Genomic DNA, 26,994 nt, shown 5'->3' with positions numbered 1-26,994 from the left:
CAAAAGCTCATTGTAAGAAGAACATGGGATAGAAGTTGTTATTATAGCCATCTTTAGAAAATAGAGTTAGCTTCACACTTAATTTTAACCGTGTGGCTTTTTCTCCTTCGTTGAATAGACATAAATCGGTGATTTGTTCCATAATAAAACTACTTTTTATGTATGTTCATTAAAGGTTCTAAATATCAACACAAAATAACCATCTTTAGAAGGCACACCAGATGGATTTTCCCAAGGTCATGTTGAAATGAATAGTAGTTTGATAATCGTTTTGATGAATTCCTCAAGTCTAAGGGCAGTGCCGCTTCTTCCTTGCTGTTTTCTTTGATCTCCTCAGTGAGAATTTCTCTCATATGCCTCTCAACCCCTATTTCTCTATTCCTCTAAACCTATTTCTCCTATTGAGCTCCTCATCATCTACCTTGTGTAAGAAATTAAATAATGTATCTAAAGAGTCTGACATATGCTAAGTACTCAATAATCGTAGCTATTATCATTAAAGCTCCTTACATATATTTCTTTCCCTAGTCATCTCCAATTCCTTCAGTAGCCAATTCTGAATTCCTAAGCAAGACAGTCATTTTTGTCTCCTTTTGGTTTCGTATTATTAAAAACAACAAAAACAAGTGATTGTGTAGACTTAGGTCTCATTACCTGGCATTTTGGAAGAATGAACTTTTTCATGAAGGTTAGTTTTTTTTAGGTAACTTGTTTCAAAGTTTTCTTAATCTTAACCCTTTCAGAGGAAATTTTTCCTTAATGTATAACGTGCCCCTATAATTTTTTTTTTAATTTTTATTGGAGTATAGTTGATTTACAATGTTGTGTTAGTTTCTGTTGCACAGCAAAGTGAATCAGTATACATATACATATATCCACTCTTGTTTAGATTCTTTTCCCATATAGGTCATTTCAGAGTATTGAGTTCCTTGTGCTATACAGTAGGTTCTTCTCAGTTATCGACTTTTTATATAATAGTTTGTATATATCAATCCCAATCTCCCTATTTATCCCTACCCCCCAACCCCGATTTCCCCCTGTAACCATAAGTTTATTTTCTACATCTGCGACTCTATGTCTGTTTTATAAATAAGTACTATTTTTTTTAGATTCCACATATAAGCAATATCATATGATATTTGTCTTTCTCTGTCTGACTTATTTCACTCAGTATGACAATCTCTAGGTCCATCCACATACTAAGCAGATGCTTTTAAGTTAGCTAAGAGTTCTTTTCTCCTCTCCCTCACTTTGTGATGTTTACAGTCTTGCTGCCTCCAGGATGTCTGTTCCTAGAAGTTCTTGCTCCTTGCCCAGAGAAAATTGCATAGCCAGTCATGTAAAAGTTGTATCTATGATCAGAGAATGTAGTTTATGAGGTAAGCCTTCACAGACTCTCTTGTGAAGAAGTGGATAAGCTTGTTTGTATTTGATTTCAAATGAGTATAATACAACAAAATAAGAATAAAAATAATAATTATATTTATAATTAATTATAAAGTATAATTTATTATCGTTGTGTCATATTTGTGGTTTGAATATTGCCTCTGTATACATTATCTAACTTGTTCTTAAAAAAAGCATTGTAAGGTGCTGTTACCCCAAGTTAAAATAATATATGGTCAATATAATGTTTTAAGTGAATATATAGAGCTCTTCTGAAATTTGAAAATGTTGTTTATTCTCCCACCACACAGAGATACCAATTTTGGTATATTTCCTTTTATTCATTTTTTTCATTCACAGATTTTATTTTGTACATTGTTGTGATCAAATTGAATATATAGTTTTGGTTAGAGACTTAAATACATGTGCTTTTTATTAGAAGACAAAAGTAAAAATTCTGGGTTAAAGAATATGAACATTTTTGTGGGGGAGGCTCCATTAATATATATTGCAAAACTGGAGCATATATCATAGATAAGCATTTGGAGACATGTTCAAGATGACAGGGCTAGTAACTTGAATAAAACCAAAATACAACTGTAAGATGTTATCGAAATTTATTCTAGTGGCTCTCTGGATTTTTGTTTGTTCACATTCTTGTTCTCATTTATATGCCAAATGTCTAAGTTCTGGGACAAACAATCTCTGGGGAAGTGAGATGCTATTTTATAAAAAACAAAAAACAAAAAAACAGAGCCTTCACCAAATTATGCTTTTACATTTGGCCTCATAGATAAGGCAATAAAAACTTTCTACTTTTGAGGAGATATATGATTTTTATTTTTCTCTCTTCTTTACTAACCATGAGATGAACTTCTTCTGTTGTTACCATAGTTCTTTGATGAGTCGGTTTTCTAATTACAGCTAGAACCCATCAGAAAATACGTTAGAGAAATATCTTTGAGGCATCACCACTTATGTGAGATTGGGATTAAATTCAACCACAAAGTAGCAAAAGCAGTGTAAGTTACCTATTTAGATTTGTGGGCTTTGTTGCTTTGGATCACCCTCTTTGATTAAACTCATTTGAAAAATCATTTATCTTTCGTTTGCTAATGTCTCAGTGCAAATCTGGTTCCTTTCTCTACACGTGTGCTACTTGCCTGTTCAATAGGGCACACTGGGCTGTGCCTGAAAATGCACAGTCCTCCTCTCTACCCACTATCTCCTGTGGGGTTGATATCTCCTCTATCAGCTTCTTCCATCAGCTCAAATCCTTTAGGCTCTTCTCCAGTGCACAAAAGATTCTGTACATTCAGATGCTCACACTTAGTAGTTCTGCATGGTAAAGGTTAGAGGACAAAAGGTATTTTTCTCTTGGAAGATAAGAAATATTTTGGCTCTAATGTCATGTAGGACAGAAAAAGCGAGTGGTGTTTTTTGGGGTGGGGATAGAGGAGTGTGGGGTGGGAGGAGAACTTGATGCTACTCAGTGTGCCTCTATCTTGGCCCAGATTGTGTTCCTGTCCCAAGTTGACCCCTGAAGACATCTTCCCTTATATCACCTTCTTCCCCAATTTAGGATAACATTGGGCTGCCTGGAAGCTCAGTTTTCCTTATAAGGCAAGCCCATTTTTCATATTTCTAGAAAAATTTCAGGGATGTTTTTCGGTTGTGAACAGAGAGGGACAAGGAAGAACCAAACCTCTTACAATTATTATTATTATTATTTTTTTCACTGAATAAAAGTTTTTCTTAAATTGAAGTATAGTTGATTTACAGTATTGTGTTAGTTTCAGGTGTCCAGCAAAGTGATTCAGTTACATATTTTTTTTTCAGATTATTTTCCATTATAGGTTATCACAAGATATTTGAGTAAATGTTGAGACAAAGTTTAAATTTTAAAATTGATGCAAATCTGCTTGATTTGGAGAATTTCATGACCGCCTATGATACAGGTGGGAATAGGCAGAGATATATCTCTACTCTATGGAAGATTTCCCTGGTGTCAACTATTGGAACTATTGCAGAATTTTAAAGGAGTTGGATGATATCCATGATTCCAGTAGCAAATATGTGAAGTTAGGCAAAGTCAGTTCTTTCTAAACCAAAAGAAACCATGTTTTCCTAGAGCTAAGTGTCCTGATTTCCAGACTCTGAGTCAGGGCTGGGGGAAGAAGGGTGATTTTTCTGTTATTACAAGGCAAATAATGGGAATGATATAAAACCCATCACTTGTCTCAGACCACAGTAAACAGGCAAATGAAACTATCTAGCCCTATGTGTATAACCATGGACATAAATTATTAGAATTGCAAATATCTCCAGTCTGGTCCCTAAAACAAAATCAAACAAAGGAAGAAAGGAAGCCTTTCCCCAAGCTAATGAGAAATCTCACAGTAAGTAGGATTTGATTTCTTTGTCCCACTGAGAATGTTATTATTGATGTAATTTAAAGGTAATTAAGAGGTTTATCTTACAATTATTATCTTTCTGATAAAGAATTTTATTTGGAAAGTCAGGTCAGATAAATTCCCAAATTACCTATCTAAGCAACTCAACTTCTTTAAACAATAATTTGAATGATGAAAATGACTCTATTTACACGATTATGAATTGAATAATTTTCATTTTGTGATTTACATCTTTGTATGGCTCTGGGTTCTATCACTGTAGAAATAGAAAACATTTATAATATACAACTGTCTTCATCCTACATTTGCAACTGTGTTTCTATTCTTTCGGTTACTCAATGAACTACAACTAATTTTAGAAAGAATTGAATTCAAAAAACTGTTTAAAATGTACTTTTTTTTTCAGGGAATTGGTTCTGTTGACTAAAAAACAACCTAGAGCTAACTTTTCTGAAATTGCCAAACTGGCCATGGATATTAAAAATCTGCATCAGATCTGTTGTGAAGGAAATGCAGTAGCGTGTGTGCTTGGCAGAGTAAGATTTTCTCTTTTCTTAAAACTCTTTAAAATACTTGTACTTTTTAAATAAAGGTGAGGGTGGTATAAATGAATCTAAAAAAGTAATTATCATTTCTTAATATTATCAACAGAATGGTGTCTCCCCTCCTCTCTCTTCTCTTCTCATGAAACAATTTTTGTCTTTCTTTTCCTCCCTTCCTCCCTTCCTTCCTTCCTTCCTTCCTTCCTCATTCTATCTACTTTATTCTTTTATTCTTAAATTTTTAGAGCTGGCTGCTAATTTTCTTCCAAACTGGGATTGTATTTCATTCATCTTTGAATCTCTAGCAAGTCTTAGAATTGCAAACTATACCCTCAGGCCTTATCAGCCTGGAGGAAAGAAGAAACCACCAAAAGCAAAGGTGTGGCATCAAGGGACAAGGGCCAGGGCATGGACAGCATAGAACTCACCTGCCCCACGTCCAAATTTAAAGTCTCAAAATCCCAGAGAAGGAAAAAATTGTAGCTGTTAAAATCCTGATAACGTTTTAGTAAATCACAAGTTACAAGTATGTTCCTATTCATTCTACAAGTTTGAAAATTGAATAATTTTCATCATGATAAAAAATAAAACAGAAACAAAGACAGACTACAATCATGATTTCAGTGAGAAATCTATGACTCTTATGGGCAGGAATCCTTACCCCCAACAATTTTTGTCCCATTACACAACAGATTAAGGAATGTGGGTAACAAAATCAATTAAAATAGAAAAATCATTGAATCGAACACTCAGTAGAACCCCTAAGATTCTAAGTCCTCAAATGTCTACTTTGCTGGAACAGAGAGTTGGGGTCGGACTATAGCTTTCCCTTGGCAGCCATCGCAGTTGGCCATTGTTTGGTCAGTGCCGCATTCAGCTTGACCGAAAGATGGTGGCCGCTACTGCCAATTCCATCCTGGAGATAGACAATATAAAGTTGCTTCTTGGATTACTTCCCGTATGGCAAGAATCTCAACGCATACTGGAAGCAATACTATCCTATACACTTAGAAGTCGTGCTGGCTCTTTAGGACAGGCTCTCAGAATCCTGTCTGCATGAAGACTAGGTGAAAATTACAGGGAACTTTGGGACCTATCCATAGGTATTAAAACAAAACAAAAGAAAAATCTCTAAAATCCTTTAACACATAAACAATACCCATGCCAAACTGGTAACTCTAGAACGGCTCCTGTTATGGTCTATACTATGACAGGAATGCTAGAACAATCTCCAGTTATTTAATTATATTAGATAGTATTCATAAGCAATATAAAGTAACTTTAGATAGTTCTGGCATTCCTGTTTTATTCTAGACTATAAAGGAAACAGGTTTAGAGTTATTGGCTTGACAAAGATACTTTTATGTGTTGAGATGTTTCACTCTGTTTTAGAGGTTGTCTTGTTTTGTTTTAAATAGGATGGATTCTGAACATTAGTAAATATTCTTTTGTCTTCTTAGGATGCTCATTTGATTTTTATTGTTTGACTTATCCATTGATGAATTATATTAAAAGATTTCTTAATATTTACCCATCTTTACATTGCTCAAGTCAATATAATTTTACTATATCTATGGTCTCTCTCTCTCTCTCTATATATATATATATGTCACATTTTTGCATTTATCTTTAGATGTGAAATGGATCTAGAACTTTCTTTTTTGGCACATATTTTATCAGGTTTTGGTATCCAGTTATGATAACTTCTAAAAGATGAGTTAGAATTTTTTTCCTTTCGAATTCTCTGAAATAACTTAAATAGCACTGTAACTTACTTGTTTTCTGAAGGTTTGTCTGTGAAACTGGAGGAGGGATGGAGATGTAAACTGATGTGACAACTTCTCCATTTCTTTTGTTATGGATTTATTTAAACATTTTTTCAGTCAGTCTTTATTATTCATGAATTCTGTACTTGAGAATTCACCTACATGCCAAAATTTATTTGTGACCCCCAAATCAATACTCACAGCACTTTGTGGTCATTCCCAGATTTATGCATGCTCAGAGCAGTGGAAATCTGAGTTGGCAGATGTGCATTGTTCCAGCTACAATAGAACAAGGTGATGCTCTCTGCCTTCTTGTTGTAGCTCTCATACTGTGAATAGGTGTTCTTTTTGCAGTCTATTTAGTGCCACATTTTCTGCATTTCTGTGCTTTTTGTTGATGAGTTAGCTGTTTAAAATGGCCCGAGTATAGTTCTGAAGTGTTGTCTAGTGTTCCTAGAAGCTGTGATGTGCCTTGTGGAAAGAATATGTATTTTATTTTATTGGAGTATAATTGCTTTACAATGGTGTGTTAGTTTCTGCTTTATAACAAAGTGAATCAGCTATACATATACATATATCCCCATATCTCCTCCCTCTTGCATCTCCCTCCCACCCTCCCTATCCCACCCCTCTAGGTGGTCACAAAGCTCCGAGTTGATCTCCCTGTGCTATGCAGTTGCTTCCCACTAGCTATCTATTTTACATTTGGTAGTATATATAAGTCCATGCCACTCTCTCACCTCGTCCCAGCTTACCCTTCCCCCTCCCCTTGTCCTCAAGTCCATTCTCTATGTCTGCATTTTTATTCCTGTCCTGCCCCTAGGTTCTTCAGAACCTTTTTTTTTTTTTTTTTTTTAGATTCCATATATATGTGTTAGCATACGGTATTTATTTTTCTCTTTCTGACTTACTTCACTCTGTATGACAATCTCTAGGTCCATCCACCTCACTACAAATAACTCAGTTTTGTTTCTTTTTATGGCTGAGTAATATTCCATTGTATATATGTGCCACATCTTCTTTATCCATTCATCTGTCGATGGACACTTAGGTTGCTTCCATGTCCTGGCTATTGTAAATAGAGCTGCAATGAGCATTGCGGTACATGACTCTTTTTGAATTATGGTTTTCTCAGGGTATATGCCCAGTAGTGGGATTGCTGGGTCGTATGGTAGTTCTATTTTAGAATATGTATTTTAGATAAGCTTTGTTCATGCATGAAGAACAGTGCTGGTGGCTATGAGTTCAATGTGAATAAATCACCAATATGCAGTAGTCCGCCTTATTGCCCCTTTTGCTTCCTGAGGTTTCAGTTAATCACAGTCAACTTTCATCTGAAAATATTAAACAGAAAAATCCAGAAATAATTAATAAGTTTTAAATTGTGCACCATTCTGAGTAGCATGATGAAATCTTGTGCCATCTTGTTCTATCTCATCTGGGATGTGAATCATCCCTTTGTCCAGCGTTTCTTGGGGATTAGTCACTCAGCAGCCATATAGGTTATCAGATTGGCTCTCCTGGGATCACAGTGCTTGTGTTCAAGTCACCCTTACTTTACTTAACAATGGCACAAGAGTAGTGATGCTGGCAATTTGGATCTGCCAAAGAGAAGCTGTAAAGTGTATCCTTGAAGTGGAAAGGTGAAAGTTCTCAACTTAATAGGAATAAGAAAAAAAAAATCAAATGCTGAGGTTGCTAAGATCAATGGTAAGAACAAATCTTTTATCTGTGAAATTGTGAAGAAGGAAAAAGAAATTCATGTTAGTTTTGCTGTCACACCTCAAACTGCGAAAGTTTTGGCCACAGTGCATGATAAGTGCTTAGTTTAGATGGAAAAGGCATTAAAATTGTACAATAAGGTATTTTGAGAGAAAGAGAGAGAGAGAGACCACATTCACATAACTTTTATTACAGTATATTGTTATAATTGTTCTATTTGATTGTAAGCTATTTTTGTTAATCTCTTACTGTCCCTAACTTATAAATTAAACTTTATCATAGGTATGTATGTACAGGAAAAAACATAGTATATATAATGTTTGGTACTATCTGCAGTTTCAGGCATTGACTGGGGGTCTTGGAATGTAACCACTGTGGGTAAGGTACTCTATATTAAATAAGGTGTTTTAGACAGAAACATACACAAAATTAGGTTATGTCTTGATCTGTTGACGAAAATGTGGCCAGAGACTTGCAGAAAACTTATTCTGTCTTTCCTCTAGGGCAGATGATTCAATATTCACGAATTCAGTGTTTATAACTACTGTGAATAATGAGAATCAACTGTACTTATTTTTGTCAGGTTTTAAAATATACATTTTCCTTTAAAAAATCTCCTTCATTAGCACTTTCTCATTTAGAAATATAGAGTTCTACACGACAATATTATTATTTGATAACTAAAAACATCAATTATGTAGTTATACCTCCTTTCCCCCCATGTATATATGTTTTCTCCTTTAAGTAATTAGTTTTGCAAAGGGACTATTTAATTTACTGTTCTTTTCCAAGACAGAGTTCTTGGAAAACGACATTTACTCCAGTTTCACAACTAGGTAGAGCCTAGTCAGAAGTGCTTTATGTCATTTCTAGGCCTGGCCTATAAAATCTCCTGTCCAAAACCCCCAATCTGAGGTCAATGTTAGAATCTACAAGTTGAAGATGACAGTGCCTCTGTCAGCCTGGTTCTCAGAACTACTGCCCAGAGACAATACACCTCCCCTTCTCAATAGGACTTTATTGAGAAAGAAACGACTGGATCCTATTAAGCCACCAAGAGCAGGCTCGTCTCTTAACTAATGGACACACTCTCCCTTATCGGTCTCAGCCTGACCTCACAATGCAGCTTCAATTTACCACTCTCAGATCTAGATCTTCAGTACATTCTTCTTCTCTCCTGATCCCTTAATCTTAACCTCAACTAAATTTTCCCAATGAGCTCAAAATGTCCTATATATCATTTCCCAAATATGCCATGTTCTTCACCTCTAAGACTCTTTATATATAAAGATGGATAATTCTAGTAAGCTTTTCCTCTCCATTTGTTTCCAACTAACTTCTATTTGTCCTTCAAGACTCAAACCATTCAAGATCTTCACTCTGATCTTTATCCAGTCTGGATTGCCAGTCTCTCTTTTTTCTTCCAAAATATAATACGTACATTTCTCTAACAATTTATTTTATAATGCATTATTATTGTTGTTTAATTATTTGACTCTCCAACTAGATTGTGAGTTCCTTAAGTATAGAGACTAGCTTGTTCATACACACATGTACTTATTTTTGTATGTGTATATATAAGTAAATATGTAAGTTTTATAGTAATATTACAGTAATGTAGATAGAAAATGACAGAGACAAAATGTTTTCTAAACTGGGATCCCAGAACGATAACAACAGCAGCAAGTAATAAAACTCTTCATTTGTATTTTGTTGGGCTAAACTTGAAAACAATAATACAGTCTGTCTCCCTTTAAGTTCTTTAAGAGATGTTAGAAGAACTTGTGACACTTGAGTAACATCAAATAGAGAAGGTTTCTTATTAGAATGAGTCACTATAAATGACCTTTTTGGTCTCTCAGTTTGTCATGGAAAAAGCAATATAAGATGCCAAGTTTTTCTCTGGTTTTCTACTAATAGCAATAAAAAGAAATAAGTTCAGAATGAAGTCATCAAAAATAACTGCTCTTTTATGTTTATAGAGCCAGCTTATGAACTATACCTGCTCTAAACAGGCTACACTATCCAGCAAGATCACTCCATGCTGTGAACTGCCAGAACCATTCCGAGGGGAATGCATTATCAACTCAGAAAATGACAAACCTGATCTCTCATCCCTGCCACTTAGCAGGTTTACAGAAGACCAGTTTGTATGCAAACAATTCACTGACAAACAAGATGACTTCCTACAAGAGTAATATGGCTTTTTGTAAAATCTTAGTAATGGGATATTGTATTTATGGATTCTTTGGGAGAGGTTGCAAACTTGAATGATGATAGAGGCGAGCCAATGATGTGAGTGAACGGTTAAATGGCTGAGAGGAGATGCCTTGTGGAGTCCAAGGTTGCAGCTACTATTTGGCTCTAGCTACTTGTTACCATATGGGAATGTAGGCTTTGGGTCGTTGGGTCAACTGCATTTTGAGAGAAGTCGGAAATCTCTTGATTTTTAAATGTTGACATCTAATATAGGAATTTAAAAAAACATGGTGAGCGTCAAGTGTGTGCAAGCTTTGCTCTGAGGGACTTAGTCATCCCTAAGTATGGCTTTCAGATTGGTTTGCCTGGCCAACTCTTCTAATTAATTTAATGCCTACTATCAAAGCCATAGTGTGGCATTTCAAGATTAAAGAGATGGAGTTCTAACATCTCTGGTGTCCATTCAGAAGTGCAAATTATTTGGGGCATAAAGCAAACTGATTTCAATATATTATAATATTAAGACAATATTACTGAGTAATTGAAATAATTCCAAAGTCACTTTGTGAAGTATTATTTGAAGCAAACTAAATTCTAACAAAACATAAGAATTTGAATTATTCTCAAAGTTTTCTGTAGATTGACTTTAGCTATATTTCTGAAATTACATTTGACACTGGCTTGTAAAAGTAAATGTCACTACCTGAACTCACTTATCCCTAAACTTGCATTTAGTATTGAAAAAGTTGATACGTACAACTTCCTAGTGGAAATTACGTTAGACTATGAGTTGTGAGACGTGAGTTCCAGTCTAGCTTGGTCATGCATCAGCTTTGAAATGCAGTTCAAGCCACTTAATTTCCCCAGACTTTTGGGTTCCAACTGTAAACTGAGGCAGTTGGATAAGATCACTTCAGATGTCCCTTCTGTAATTCTATGATTCCTTTGAAAATATTCTAGAGTCCAAATTTCTCTTTCTTGTAACCCAGAAGAATGTGCAGCTTATGGACAACTCATGCTTGAAGGCTTATGTGGAAAACAGGGGAAGGTGGTTATTTAATACCTAGTCAGCACAGTCTTACAAAAAAATTGTAATATTTATAAAATCTAGCCTCAAAGATCATCAAGAAAATGTTCTCACGCAAACACTTGAAATGAATTTCTAGTAAAAGTAAGGAGAGACCCTGAGCCAGGAACTAAAGCTTATCAGGATATTTTAGGTTCAAGTTTGAATCTGCCACTCACTACTGTGTAACTTTGGAAAAATCACGTAATTTTATTGATTTGGTTTCCTTATCTCAAAATATAACCAATAAAACTTCCCTGCCAGCCTCCCAAGATTTTCAAATACCTAAAGTCAGTTAAAATATTGAATAAATTTCATGGTCATAGTTGGCTTTTGAAAGAAAACTATGGCTTCAGAAATTTAGTGTTTACTTTCTAATATGCTTCATGTGCTTACAGGTTTCTTTATGAATATTCAAGAAGACATCCAGAGTTGGCAGTTCCAGTGATTTTAAGAGTGGATACACTATATCAAAACTTACTGGGAAAATGCTGTAAATTAGAAAATCCTCTGGAATGCTATAGTCATGGGGTAAATTCTTTTTTTTAAACCTGTTTCTCATAAGTGATTGCAAACATAGGGAAAAGTCCAGTGCTGTTAGTAGTGCTGTACTTTTGTAAGATGATTATGCATGTTCTTTCTAACTGCAAGCACTACACAAAAACTTTGATTTCTGTCTAAACCAAAGGCCACATCATTATACAGCAGCAACTTTCTGTGTGAGTCACTGCATTATAGATTCTGTGTTTTATGAAAACAACTCTGTGCAATCTTCTCTTTAAAGTTTGCTTGGCATGGTAGCAGGTAGCCTGGAAGCATAGCCTATTAGGGTGGGGGAAGGTTGACAGTTTCCACCAAGCAGGCCTGGAAACTGTCCCTATCTCTGGCCAGAAATCATACTGTTCACAGTCAGCAGCTCCTGTTGTGTAGTTGACGTGGAAAAAGCCGGTTGCCTTACAAATCTCTGACCAGAGGATCTGTTATCCACAGCTTACCAGGAGCCAGGTGGTTCTGGCTTTTGTTATGCTAATTAGTGGCTTACTTATTTATAGAGAGGTGGGGATGGAGGACGAAGGCATTTCTTGTCCTGTTTGAGCTCAAGCAGGTACACCTAGCATCTTCCTGTTCCCGGAGAGAAGGCTAAATGAAGGCGACTTAGTCTTTTGTAAGTTAGCACCCTTTCATAGCATCACCTGTAGACTCCACAATCATCATTATGGTAATAGCCCCTTTCAGGAGCATGGATGTTTAGAGTTTACAAAGTAACTTTACAACAAGTGTCCTATTTTATTCTCATGACAGCTTGGTAAGATAGGTAATGGCATAAGTACTAGCTACATTTTATAGATGAGAGTTTTGAATTTCAGAAGGTTCATGTGACTTGTCCAATGTCACACAGGCAGTAAGGACAAGGCTAAGTGTTAAATCCAGGCAAACAGTTTGCCAATCGGGTAAAATTTTTACTATAATAAATACTGTTTATTAGGATCAGGTGGACTGGGTCTGATTACTTAAGAAGATAACCAGTGCTCCTACCAAAGAGCTAAGTCTGCAAGGTCACTCGTATCTTCCCACTGGAATTTTATTTGCACTGTTCAAGAATTCTTTGAACTTTCATTTAGCTCTGAGAATTCCATGTGATTCCCTTCAACGTGTATTTGTGGAGTGCTTTACTATGTTCAAGTCTGGTACTTGTTTTTATTAAACCATGACTTCTTAATATGTATCTATATTTCTATACCTACATCCATATCTCTATATCTGTACTGTTTACATAAAAATGCTGTATTATTAAAAATAACCAATATGCACGCATACGCACACACATTCTGATCAATTAAACTTAGATCTATAAATTACTTTTAAGGACCTCTTTTTGGCTTGATGAATGATTAGCTTTATGCTTGTAAAATATGCCATTGAAGCCCATAAAAGAGTTCATACTACAGGAAACTAAATATCAATCTTGCTGTCCCACTTTTTTCTCCACAAAGTACATGGCCATTCCTGTTTCAGCAAAATGTGTTGTTTCAACATTTCCAAACTCACTAAGTAAATAAAACCCTGGGTTTAGTAAAACAGTCACATTAAACTATTACAGAAGATGGTTTTGCAATCTTACCTCAAGATATATTGTTGCAACGTTAGATAAACACTGATTATCTTTATTTTTCAGGAAGAGATGTTTCAAAGAGTGGTTCGTGAAAGCCATGAGCATGTGAAAAATCAGTGTGATTTACATGAGAAATTAGGAGATAGTAACTTCCATGACAGGTATGCTTCCAAGATATTGTCCAGATTTATGGTTGTTCGTGAGTTTTTGTTGACTTCTGCTGCTGAGAGTTGCTAAGAGTCTATAGTCAACCTTAAAATCTCAGAGGCCAAGGAAAAACTCAGTTCAGAATTAACCTAGCTATCTTTGTCTTGATAAGACAGTTGTCCACATAACCTTGGGTGCTTTTACATTGCTTTTTAGGCCAGTTTCCAGATTCCAATCAATGCCCAGAGGTCAGGGAGCCAGCAGACCCTGACTGCCCTTCTGCAATCCCATAGGAGCCCTCTACCCTTCACCTGGATATTTAGTTTGGGGCTTTGCATGCAATTTGGAGTCAAGGCTGCAACAGAAATCTAATCTAGGTTTTCTTTGTCAGTTTCAAGTCAGGTCAATATAGCAAATACAGTATTTTCACCATTAAGAGTAGAGATAAATAGGTACCTTAGTCAGAGGGAGCACACGTAACTCTTTGTGTGCAGAGAGCCTGGTAAATCCCATTGTATTTCAAAGATTAAGATATAAAAAAAAAAAAAAAAGCCAATTTTCAGTTATCTTTAAGATCTTACTGTAATGGTCTATTAAGAAGCAGAGTATATATGTTAATCCCAATCTCCCAATTCATCACATATATATACACTAATATGTATAAAATGGATAACTAATAAGAACCTGCTGTATAAAAAAATAAATAAAATAAAATTCAAAAATTCAGAAAAAAAAATATACAACTGAATGCAGAAAAGCAGGTGGAGAGCACTACATGTTTGTGGATGTTATTTCAATAAAAGTCCAAACAGTTTAGTGTGTGTGTGTGTGTGTATGTGTGTGTGTGTGTTTTGATAAAATGATCTTAAAATTCAAACAGATATAAAATAGGTAACTAATAAGAACCTGCTGTATAGCACAGGGAACTCTACTCAAAAAAAAAAAAAAAAAAAAGAAAAAAAAAGAAGCAGAGTATTGAGGAAAAGTTCAGTTTGATATAATGTCCCATAATATTGAGCTTAAATTAAATGTCCAGAATAATGGATCCAAAAAAATTATTCTTGTTTTAGAATATTTGGCTTATTATTATTTTTTTACTGTTGTGTTTAATTGCTAATGTCTAGCTTAAGGATTAGACTGTGGCTCTCAAACTTTAGAGTGCATCAAAATTACCTGGAGGACTTGTTAAATACAGCGCACCCCTAGAGTTTCTGATTCAGTAAATCTGGGGTGGGGCATAAGAATTTTTATTTCTAACAAGTACCCAGGGGATGCTGCCAATCCAGGGGTCACACTTGAAGAAGCACTGGATTAGGTTGACTATTTCATTAGATGTTATAGCTAAATTCTTCCCCTAACTCCATTATAATATAAATGCAATAAATGATTCTGATATTTTGTTGTCCTCAAATTCAGTTCTGCAGAGTCTTTCTCATTAAAATCTCTCTCCATATCCCTCAGTTCCCACTACCACTCTCCTAGTTCAGGCCATCACTTGAATTACTGGCATGGACTTTTCTTCCCTCACTTTGCCTCTTGCCCACTCCAATCCATTCTTTATATAGCAACCATAATTATCTTAAAAACAACGTAAATCTGATTCTATAGTTAAGCTTTCTTCCTTCTCCTCTCTCCAATTCCCAGTCCCCCCTAATTAAGAAAAAAATCACACTCAGTGACTTTCTAAATGCTCCCCTCTTACTTTCACTCCCCTTCACCTGGCTCATTTTTAGTTATTGTCAGATCTCAGCTCACATGTCATTTCCTCTAGGAAGCCTACCTGACCTCCCTGGGATGGGATTAGATGTCATTCTGTGTGCACCTATAGCATTCTCTATTCCTCTCATTACACTGATTGTACTCCTCTATCTCCCTCACACCCCCAGGGGTGTGAGACCATGAGAGTAGGACATGTTTCCTGATCGTTGCTGTAGCTTCTATTCCTACACGTCGTAGACAACCAATAGATGCTTTAATGGCTGGTGCATATATTTATTTCAGAAGCTGTTGACTATGAGTCTGATTTTGCAGCCATCCAAATTAGCTATCACAGTATCCTTCATAAGTAGAAAGAAGATGGATCAGAGTGGAGCAATGTGTGAGGTGGAAAGGGAATTCCAGGTATACTGAATAAGCCATTGAGCCACTGGGTCAAGAACTAAAAGGATAGACTTAAAACCAATCTAATGACTTGCTCATCCCACATCAGAGACAATGTCAGATATTGAGGAAGACTTTGTAGAATTCTTCATTTTGGGCACATTGCCATTGCCAGGAATAAGAGGAAATTATTCTTTCAGGCTCATAGTCCTTTATACTAAGAAAGCCCCACAACTATCTGCTCAGGAGTTGGTTATATTCACGAGGAACATGGCAGCTGCTGCCACCAAATGTTGTCCACTGAATGATAAGCAACAGTTTGCTTGCATGGAGAACTCGGTAAGCACACCCTCGACTGCATGTTTGTCTGTTGTTAAAAGTTCTGAACTCCAAGCCCCAGCAATCAGTCTCATGTTGGTGGACATGTCTATGAATTGTCAATGGAACCTAATAATTCTGTCCTTAAGAGAATTTATTTCTGGTCAGTTCATGCCAACTGTCTTTGATTAGCAGCAGAGATAAGACTATCACTTTGTAAACACTGGGGATGTCAGATTCACCAGACCTTTGCCTGGATCATATCCCAAGGTCTATTCCCTGGATTTTCAAGTCAACAAAAGCGATTTTGCTGATTTTAGACTAATTCATACTAATCAAAAGTGTAGGAAAAAACCACCCAATTTCCTCTTGTGTTTCTCCTTTACTCTTACAGAATTACCATATTCACAACATTTCTGACACCAGATGTGTGGGTTTTTTTTTTTTCCCCAAAGCAAGCACTGGGAATCCTACAATTTAACTCAATTCTAACACTATCTGCTTGGAGATAGCATCAGATCCCACAGGTTGAGGGCTCAGTTCCACAAGACTGCTCCCACCTCACTTCAGATGCCAATCACAATTCCAAGTTGTCACCTGTGCTTCTGACTGATTAGCTAGAAATCGGAGGTTTCCATGACCCCCTCCTTGTGTTCAATTAATTTTCTAGAGCAGTTCACAGAACTCAGGAAAACACAGTTACCAGTTTATTGAAGGATATGAAAAAGATGCAGAAGAACAGCCAGATAAGAGATACATAGGGTGAGGCCTGGGAGGGTCCCAAGTGCAGGAACTCCCTGTGGAGTTGGGGTGTCTCACCCTCTTGGTACATGGATGTGTTCACTCACCTGAAAGCTCACTGAACCCCATACTATTGGGATTTTATGGAGGCTTCCTCACATAGACATGACCAATTATTAACTCTATTCCAGCCTCTTTCCCCTCTCTGGAGCATGGGGGTGGGGCTAAAAATTCCATGCTTCTAATCATGGCTCGGTCTTTCTGGAGACCAGCCCCCGTCCAGGAGCCCCCCAGGAGCTCACTCAGAGTCATCTCATTAGAACAAAAGCTGCTCCTAATGCCCTTATCACTTAGCAATTTATAAGCATACCAGGACCTTTGTGTCAGGAACCAGGGTCAAAGACCAAATATTTATATTTTCTGTTATCTTACATCAAACTTACAAGTGTTACCTTCATTAGACAGAATACCAGGTATTCATTTACAGTGAGAAATGTCTTCTCAATGTCAAGAATAATTGGGTCTAATAACTAGGCTACACTTTTCCCTGAATCACATTACTTGGGAAGTTGAAGTAGGATATGGGTATTCATGCCAATGGAATCAGAGGAAAGGCAGGGATGGTCTTGAGGGATATTTCTTCCAGGGATATGAATTATTCCCTCCTAGCAATGGAGAACATCACTCCAGGACCTGGATGCTCATCTCTAGGTCTCTCTCAAGTGGTATATTTTAATGCTACTGAATTCTTGTTTGGTGACAGCTTTCTTTGTCCTATATTCTTGGTAGAGCATCTCCTCTATGCTAAGTTAGTCTTTTTTTCTGATAACATATAGTTGTTTTGGTTACAGATTTAAAATTTTTTATTATCCAGCTCTGTCTTCCTTTTAGTTTATTATAAATTTTTATTATCTAATCATGCCTTCCTTGGGGAACTCTTGATTTATGTTCCTAAAACCTTGTTTTTAAGTGATCTCTTTGGTTACTTCAATAAATTCATAAATTAAATGTTGCTGCTCACTGGTTTCAGTCACTTCATCCCCACATACATAAGTGACAGGGAATTTGTGTGGTCATTATACTCAGAGGGGAATACAGGCAGCCTTGCAGCCAACATCAGGATAAGTATCAGACACACCCTGGGAGCAAGGCAAGGTGACTGTTCCAGAAGGAGACAAGAAAATGGAAGGAGACAACTGAAATAAGATCCAGGGATTCCTTTCACCATTCATTTATTCACTTTTTCATTAATTCAACAAGTGTTTATAGGTGATTTATCATAGACCAAGTTCTGCGGTAGTTACAGATGTCCAGTTATAAAACACAGAAACACATTGGATTTGAGCTTTTCTAGAAGTGCAATCATCAGTCTTGCATCTGGGTCAAATTAGCAGTCATGTTGACCTGAGACTTGATTTCAATTGGATGGAGCATAAGAAACTCCTGCCTCAAGTCAACACTGGTCTATAAACGGCACACTGGGGAGGAATTGGGAGGTGGGGTCCAAGGGAACTCACTTTTGAGGATGACAGGAAGAGGAGGACAAGGCTGAGAACCAGGCCTCACCTGACACTTGCTCTTTCCCAGACAGTGAAATCCAGGCCAAATGAGCAGACACTAGAATTTGAGAATACTTTTCTATGGATACAAAAAATAATATTAATGACCACAAACCTTATGGTTCTTATTTCAATTCTTTTCTGGGGAAGGCAAAGCTAATTCTTGGAGCTTTATGCAGAAGACACGAGGCAGAGTCTATCAATGCCGGCGTGGGTCACTGCTGTGATGACTCGTATGCCTTCAGGAAGCCTTGCTTTGATGATCTGCAAGTAGATGCAACTTACACTTCTCCACATTTATCCTGTGACCAAGTCGTCAACCTTAATGAGGACTTGTGCAGAGCTCAGGAGGAGGAATTACAAACCGAAAAGCAAAAGTAAGGATCTTTGTTTATATATATAATATATATATTCTGGTTACCCTGAATCAACACAATGCATCAAAAGCACTCCACCTCCTGGCAGTGGGGCAGCTCCCCTTTAGTGCCCACCCACTCTTCACACCCTCCTCACATGCCCCTGATCCTGCCCTTGGGAGAAAGCAGGTCCTCGTCCTCATGGTTCCTTCTCCCCCAAGGTCATTAGAAATGGTTGGTAGCTTACTTCTAATTAATTTATTTACTCTAAGACTTGCTCTTGGAGAGTCTAAATATTATTAGTCCAACAGTATCACCTTGCCAAATGAGGCAAAGTTTTTGTTGCCTTGGGAATAAACACATTCCCGTGGTCAGCAAGCGCAAGGTTGTCACTTATTCTGTTTTATCACAGTACTTAAAATTCATAAGCCAACGGACCCTTGAGGTCCTTTCTTCAGTTCCCAAGGTGAGCTGATCACAAACTAGACTGTAAACCTTTCCAGTAAACATTCCAAAAACCATTGTAACACTTAGTTAGCCATTCTTTCTTTAGCCCAGGCTGATGTGAGAAGATAATACTTTATTTTTAGAGTTCGGGCTTTGCTTTCTCTTGAGGAAATTCTCTGGCATAGATAGGCACCCTTTATGTATGTCATCTCACCAAATCCTTACTGCAGATTTAGGGGGTAGATACTATTATTACCCCATTTTGATTGTGAGGAAACTGAGGCTAAGGAGGCAAGAAGAAATGGTATGAGATCATGCAACAGGTAAATAAGTTGTTGAACTGGAATTTGTACCCAAGCTACCTGGCTCAAAGCACATATGCTTAACTACCAACACGTAGCTGTTAGTGTGCCCTAATCAAAGGGTTATAATGCTGGTGATAATTTTTAATACTTGAAACTCTTCATGTAAGGGCTAGATAATGAAAATTGTGAAATATTAGGAAGCATCCGTGTTCTAGTGAATTCACTGTGTTTTCTGTATGGAGAAAGCAATAACACAGAGACAGCTAATGTAGAGATTTCTAGAATATTCTGGGAGGATACATACTGGGAGTCAAGGGCTGGGCTGGACAAAGCTCTCCAGTTTCCTGGGAAGTGGTAGGGGTTCTCTCCATGGCTTTCACCCCTATATAGTTCTGACTGATCATCATAGCATAAGTCCACATACACACAAAAAAGAAAAAAAAAAAAAACAAGTGAAGGAGCTCCTGGAGGGGAAAGACAAAATTCAGCAGGATTATAAAGAGAAGGCAGAAATGAGGTCATGGAATAAGACAGAGGAAATAAAGAGAATAGAAGTTCAAAGGAAAAGAATTTAAAATCCAATTAAGAAAAATACAGAGTTGAAATGTTAAGACTTAAGATAGTATATAAAGACTAGAATGTGCTTTAAATGAAAGGGTGAATAAATGTAATGAAAATAAAAGATTAATATCATTGAAATGAAAAGCTGGAAACAACTTGATGGTGTTGAGGATTAAAAGTAGGATCTAATATTTTAAAAGGTAAATTAAAAAATTTAAAACTAAAGGGATGAATAGAATTAGGGGAAATGTTTTAAAACAGCAGTTGGGTTGATAGGTAGAGAGATCCGGGGGATGGGCTGGGTGGGTGTGAGGAAATGGACAGGAGAGAGAAATCCACTGCAAGCAGATCACAGGTATGTGGCAAGTCGTTATAAGGGAGGGGGGCCTAGCTTCCAAATGGCACAGAGTCCCCAGCTGTAGAAAAGGCAGCCTTCATATCTGGAGTGTCAAGGAAAGGTACCATGACCTGCTGATACCTCTGCTCCAAATCTCACTCCCAGACCTGCATTCTCATAATGGGACCCTTTTTTCCCCTTACCTGTCCCAGTACAGTGAAAGTGTTTCTCCTTGTTTGTTTATTTATTGGAGTATAATTGCTTTACAGTGTTGTGTTAGTTTCTGCTGTACAATGAAGTGCATCAGCTGTATGTATACCTATATCCCCTCCCTCTTGGACCTCCCTCCCACCTCCAGCCCCCCATCCCACCCATCTAGGTCGTCACAGAGCACAGAGCTGAGCTCCCGGTGCTTTAGGTAAGCAGCTGCCACCTGATCTGGAAGCTCAGCGGTCATGCAAGTGTTCCCTCTACTGGTGCCTCTAGGGACATGCATCCAGAAACCAGCTGACCCAGCAGGACAGAGGAGAAAGCAGAATAGTTGGGTGTGTCTGAGGCATAGGTGAGAGAGGGGAGAGAAACTTCTGGGGCTGAGACTAGAGGGGTTGGGAGGGGTCAAACCATGAAGACAATTGGAATCCCAGAGCTTGTGAGGAAAGAGAAGAAGGGTATATATGAGGGAGCCTTCCTACCTCCTCCACTAGGTTTCTCTATTATTGTTAAGTCTACAGCTCAGACCCTCAGGGAAATTATAAAAATGCTCATCAATTATTTGCTGAGTGAACAAATGAATAAGTAGGTGAGAAGCTGTGACAATGTACCATTTATTGTGGGAGTCAGGGAGAAGGGAGACTGTGGTTGGAAGCAACCAATAATTTGAAACGAAAGTTGCAAGTTGTGCTATTACTATAATTATTCATTATCGTTGCCATAATTTGATGAAATAATTAATATAATTATTCATATTATCTTTGACACTATTTATAAGTGCCTGCAGTATGCCAGTTACTGTACTCAGCCCTTTAATGTAGTATTATTTTTGGTCCTCACAAAAACCTTGCAATGTAGGTGTTCAAATTCTCATTTTATAGAGTAGGGTCAGAGAGGTTAAGTATCTTACCCATCGTCACACAGACTAGTGAGTGGAGGTCCTAACTTGAGCCGAAGTAAGTTTGACTGCAAAGTTTGTGCACTTTTTATGACATTGGAAGGAAAAAGAAGTCCAGATTTTGCATGAACTCACAGTAAAACCAGTGCCCCTCCTATACCAGCTTTGGCCACTTGGGGTGCTGAATCCCCTAGGCCAGACCATAGAAGCCCCAGTGGGTGCTGGGAAATGGGGTAATCTCACTGTGTAGGTACTCATGATGGTTAGTTTCTGTAACATGGGACTGAAGCTGTCCTATGCTTTTATGGGTTGGTTAGTGAATTTCAGCATCGTAGCAATACTGTTATCTGTGGGGGAATATATTCTGAGACAAAAACCACCAAAATTCCAATGGGAAGTAGCCTGTATTTCTCACTTTGAATAATTAATTTGTTAAAAACTGATAATTATTATTCAAAGATAGTATCAACTGTTTTGACCATACATCATACATAACCATACAGACTTGAATGATACAGAGATACAAACAAGCACAGTGTTTTCTTTCAAGTGGGATCAAGTTTAGGTCTAATTGGAAAATTGAATATGTACATGTCTCAACTATAATAAAACATAATTTAAAATAAGATCAAATATGTACAGAATGGTTGGATAGAAAAAAGAATGCTTATACTATTCTATTTCTTTGTAAAATGTTGATTTACTTTATTATTAAAGTAATACATAGTCTTTGCAGAAAATTTAGAAAATATAGAAAAGAGAAGAAAAACATAATACTTTTATTCCAACACTGCAGAGATACCCATTATAAATATATGTAGAGTGTAGGGATATATAATTCCATATCTGTATACAAGCGCACACTCCCACAATTGCCCTCTGTCCATCAGTCTATGGTTTGAATACATAATAATGCAAGTTTTGCACATTCTTGCTACTACCCGCTTATACAGAATTTCAGTTCCAGCAATTATCCTCAGACTCCTCAGGGGAGAGCTTATGAAACTCCCCTTGCCTCTCCCCCTCCGCAGGAATCCTCCAGGCATTCCTGGATCCTTGGCACCACTCCTGTGCCACTGGGAGCAGTCATGCCCTCCAGGTACTGCTGTCTCCTGCTCAGCAGCAGACTGGATCCCTTTCAATTGGTGACAAAGTTGCTTTATGTTTTGTTGTAAGGAAAAAATAAGACCTCCCCCAAACCTCAGGATTGTACACATTTAGCAGGTGCTGTGGCAGTGCTGCTTGTGTCTTAACGGTGTGCAGGACTTTAATGAAAACACTCTTACAGCCCCCTTTCAAAGAGTTATCCTGATTCCATATAACTCAGAATTGAGTGTAATGGAGGCCCATCTGGGGAACCACTGAATTACTCCCGTTTTCCACTGACCAGACCTTTCTTAATGGGCGGAAGTCTGTGAGCCTGACTTCTTGTCTCAGGACGAGTTCTCGAAAGTAGTTCTCAATCCTCATGCCTTCTGGGAGGGAGGCTCACCTCACTGGCTTGTTATATATGCCCAGATGTATATTATTCCCAAGGAGTTGAAACTAGTGTTACAAATGCAAAGTGGAGATGACATAGAGCCTTATTAAGGAGGTGACAGAGAGCATTACACAAGGTAACATTTATAAATTTTCAGCACATTGTCTGAAACAGAACAAGTATCAAGATACTCAAAAGATCTTGGCTGTTGTCATCATTTTTAATGTAGCTTTAAAAATGATAATGTATGCAGTTTTGTCACTGATTATTCTTCAAAACAGCATTTTAATGGCTTTTTAATATTCCAGTATATGGGTACAATAATGAACTTAACCAGTCCCTGTTTCTGGGCATGAAAATTGTTTTCAGTTTCTAAGTATCATAAATTGTGGCAATGAATATTTTTGTACATATGTCTTTGTCCCCTCTCTGATTTTTTTCTAAATTCCCAGGTCTTAGGATTAGGGGCAAACATGGAGTTAATTAAAATCTCCTAGCTTCTATTGACTGTGTCTTGCTGGTGCTCAGAGATGCAGTGATTACATGCTTCTCAAACCCACCTCATGACTGTAGTAGTTTCCGGAAAGAAAATTGACTTGTGCTTCCTTATCTTCAGTCAGGCTGCTGTTTCAGCTCTGTCTATCCTCAAGGCTGGGGGTTGGGGGGAGGGTGCGAGAGGGTGGAGTTGAAATGGGAAGTTCAGAGGCATGTCCAGGGCGCTACCAAGTTAAGCTAAATATCTGATTGCTTAGATGGGCTCAGCACGCTACGGCCATCTGGCCAGGGCTGTTTCTGTAGGTCCTGCGGGCACCGCCTGAACAAGCTAAGCCTGGGAGCTGCAGAGCGCCGCGTCTGCTTCGCCTCTGTTCCCGGCTTCGCTCCTGCCTTCCCCGCCTGGGACCGAGCTCGCTCTGCCCAGTGCCTGCGCTGGTGCCACGTGCATGTTGGGGACTTCACTGTTGACGACTGCCGGGCAGCAGAGGGGTGGGTGGCATCTCAGTCCAGGAGTCAAGCGACTCAGAGTCACCTTGCCTTGGGCCAGCTGCCCGCAATGAGAGCGGGGTGCGGGGAGAAGAAAAGGGCGTGTCACTGGGGCACAGAGTGAGACAAGCGGCGCGCGCCCCCTTCCCCACTGGCTGGTCCCTCTTCACCATCGTTTCCAGCTGATGGCAACTGGCACAAACTGTGCCCGCCAGCCACTTGGGGCAGCCCACCCCAGGGGTGCGGCGGGCCTGGAGTTCTCTGTCTTGTGATATAAGTACTTATATAATATCCTCAATTTTGCCTCTTGGCTGAAAAAGGCTAAAATATTTGCCGGACCCTTGGGTTAGAGTGTCATAGAAATAGCTACTTAAAGCTTTGAGATATTTTCTTTTATACTTATTCAAGTACAAATTAGGCCACTAGGTATTATCAGTGTGAATTTGAAAATGAAGAGTAAGTGAAGGTTTTTGGGTAAGCAATAAAATATGGATTAATGTACATTTCCCCTACCCTTTGTGCCTTGTTTTCTTTGTAGTTAAATCTCTCTTGATCAGTAAAGGAAAAAAAAAAAAAAAAAAAAGACAACATTGGAAGATTTGGGATACTATTTTATTAAATAGAGAGACAGAAACCAGTTTATAATTTTAAATATTTGAAGTGGTTGAAAAACCGATGTTTATATAGTTGTGGGGAAACTCATTCTGTGAGGGAAATCTGAGATGATTGTCAAACTACTGAAGTTTCAAATTAGTGTATTGGTTTTATTATTAATAACATATAAGGGGCCCTCAACTTCCAGGTGTGTTATACTTGTAATATTTATTGGGAAGTTAGTTGTTTAGAATAAATGTTGTTCATAACAAAATATTATAGGAAAAGCTAATTTATTGTATAACCTATTTACCACCCAATGTAATAAAAATAGAAAATAATATTTACCCTAGTAATAATCACATAAAGGTAATTAAGTTTAATATAATAGTTATATTGATGAGATGTGCTTGAAGAAAAATATGTTGAATAAAAGATGGAGATGGATATTGTGAAAACTATGAGGACATCAGGGCATTTTCAGGGCCTGTAAACTTAAGAGTGAGAGCTATGCAAAGGCATGGGTGGTGTGCAGCTTTAAATAAGCAAGGCAGGTTTGCAAGCTGGCCTTCTAGAACTCAGGGAGTGCTTGTATTTTTGCCACTCATTTCTTATTCAGACTCCTCAGCAACCTTGTGAAGCATGAACCATATGCAACAGAGATGCAGTTCCAATCAGTTATTGTGGATTTTGCTCACCTGGTGGAGATGTGCTGTCAAGCAGAGAAAAGTGAAATGTGTCTCCAAGAAGAGGTATCTCTGTTTCCTTGTCTATTCTCTTAGCACTCTTAGGGTAAAGTTTAAAAAAAAAAAAAATCCTTTCTCCATGCCAATCATGAATGGATTAGGAGAAAGTCACAGTTTAAGTGGATCGGTGTAATTGACTATATTTGGGTTTAAGATATGTTAATATTTATGTTCATTTGAGGGAACTAGGCGTGTTAGACATGAATAAGGATAAATACAAAGTCATGACACCAGGTGAACTGAGATGTTTAGGACTGAGGGTGGGAGGAAGAAGGATGAGTTGAAGACTTTCTCATTATAGAGAAATGGTGTCCTTGGAAATATAAGGAATTTTAAAGAAATAACAGTTTAAAGACCTGTCTGGGCAAACTGTAGCTTCATTCTAGAAATTTCTGGGGGCATAATCAGGTAGAGTCACCAAATGTGGTTTGGGGCTTAACTAGGAAACCGGTTTAGGTGAAAAGGATTGCATTTTCTCAGTGGCAGATCATTAGAACAGGGGGTTGAAGAAGCGAAAGCGAAAAGAACAGTGACCAGAAAAAAGTGTCTCTGTGCATACACACCAAACTGACTACCAGGAGACTGTTTTGTGTAACTAATGTAATTGCATACAGTTAACAAGCAAATGACTTTTCGTAAGATGGTAACGTTGTATGATTTAAATTTCTAAGAATAGCATGGTAATCCTACCATCCCTGTGTGGCACAGAAAATTCATGTTAATTCATGGAGGGGACCTGGGATGGACCATTCTCCTGGGGGCATGACTTAAGAAGCAGAAACTAGGATATAGTAGGTAATAGTATCCGAGTAGAAGAATGCAAGCGTGCAGTTCAAAAAATAAAATATAATATAGCAGGCTTTACAGTCAAAACAGGCTGGGGCTAGTTAGTCCTAGTTAGGACTAGGTTTAGCAGTGGCCCAGGGAAACGTTTTCACAGGTAACAATTTTCACGAATGCCTCAATTACCTTCAGTGGCTCTTTTCTACTTTTTCACCTAAACTGTACATGTGCTTATGTTAAAAGTCATATATCTATGGTCTAGTCAAAGGTAGGCAAACTACAGCCCTCTGGCTAACTCAGCTCCACTCCCTGTTTATGTAAACAAGGTTGTGTTGGCACACAGCCTTGCCCATTTATTTGCGTGTTGTCTATGGCCGCTTTTTACAACAGCAGAATCGAGTAGTTGTAAGACTGAGTAGTTGTGACAGACTGAATGAACTGCAAAGCTCCAAATATTATCTGGCTGTTCACAAAAAAATTTTGCTGACTCCCAGACCAGCTGATACACAAAATGAAAATAGTCACAAGTGCCCATTTATTTACTTTAAAGCCCTTTTCACTTTTTTGTAAAACATTCAGAAAACAGATCTCTACCTGAGTAACAACCCCATATCCACACAGATAAACACTTTTGCAGAAGGGCCTGCGCCTAAAAATTCCCAAAGGAATTTTCTTGAAGTGTTCTTGCCCTTGAGTGTGAATGCTTCTTGCTTGAACTATTTCATCAATAGCATGATAGGAAGATTTCTGTGTGCTTTTTTTCCCCACACTTTTTGTCTGACGGTGCTCTTCAACTTAATCATTGAAAAGCCCAAACTTTTCCCCTTCCCTCCCCTTCCCTCTCTACTTTCTTTCAGGATTTCTCCACAAATTAAAGGAGAAAATAGGGGCTATCTGAAGAATATATCATGTTAATTAAAATTTGCTAGATGAATTTCTTCAGATAGAAATGCTTATTATATGTAATTCTGCACCATCTATAAAGTTCGACCAAGTATATCTCCGTATGATTATTTTAAGGAGGTGATTCTGAAATATTCGTGTGCATCAGAGTTACTTGGAGGGCTTGTTAAAACAAAATCAATATTTTCCATCCCCAGCGTTCCTAATTTAATAGAGCTAGGGTGAGGTCTGATTATTTGCATTTCTAACAAGTTCCCAGGTGCTACTGATGCTGCTGGTTTGGCGACCACTTTAAGAACCACTTTCCTAAGGTGAAAGTA

At 37.8% G+C, this 26,994-nt stretch overlaps 1 protein-coding gene across 1 annotated transcript in view; it reads left to right on the top strand.

Moving 5' to 3' along the window:
- Positions 1-26,994, top strand: part of LOC132366225 (alpha-fetoprotein-like) — a 38,709-nt gene that overhangs the window by 6,840 nt on the left and 4,875 nt on the right. Inside the window, exons 6-13 of the mRNA XM_059923824.1 lie at positions 2,311-2,408; positions 4,207-4,336; positions 9,813-10,024; positions 11,494-11,626; positions 13,272-13,369; positions 15,656-15,794; positions 18,224-18,450; positions 24,862-24,994. Coding sequence (XP_059779807.1) covers positions 2,311-2,408; positions 4,207-4,336; positions 9,813-10,024; positions 11,494-11,626; positions 13,272-13,369; positions 15,656-15,794; positions 18,224-18,450; positions 24,862-24,994 — 1,170 coding nt within the window. The remainder of the gene's footprint in view (positions 1-2,310; positions 2,409-4,206; positions 4,337-9,812; positions 10,025-11,493; positions 11,627-13,271; positions 13,370-15,655; positions 15,795-18,223; positions 18,451-24,861; positions 24,995-26,994) is intronic.

The sequence above is a fragment of the Balaenoptera ricei genome, chromosome 5, assembly GCF_028023285.1.
Source record: "Balaenoptera ricei isolate mBalRic1 chromosome 5, mBalRic1.hap2, whole genome shotgun sequence".
NCBI lineage: Eukaryota > Metazoa > Chordata > Mammalia > Artiodactyla > Balaenopteridae > Balaenoptera > Balaenoptera ricei.
This window is presented reverse-complemented; position numbering and strand designations above follow the sequence as displayed.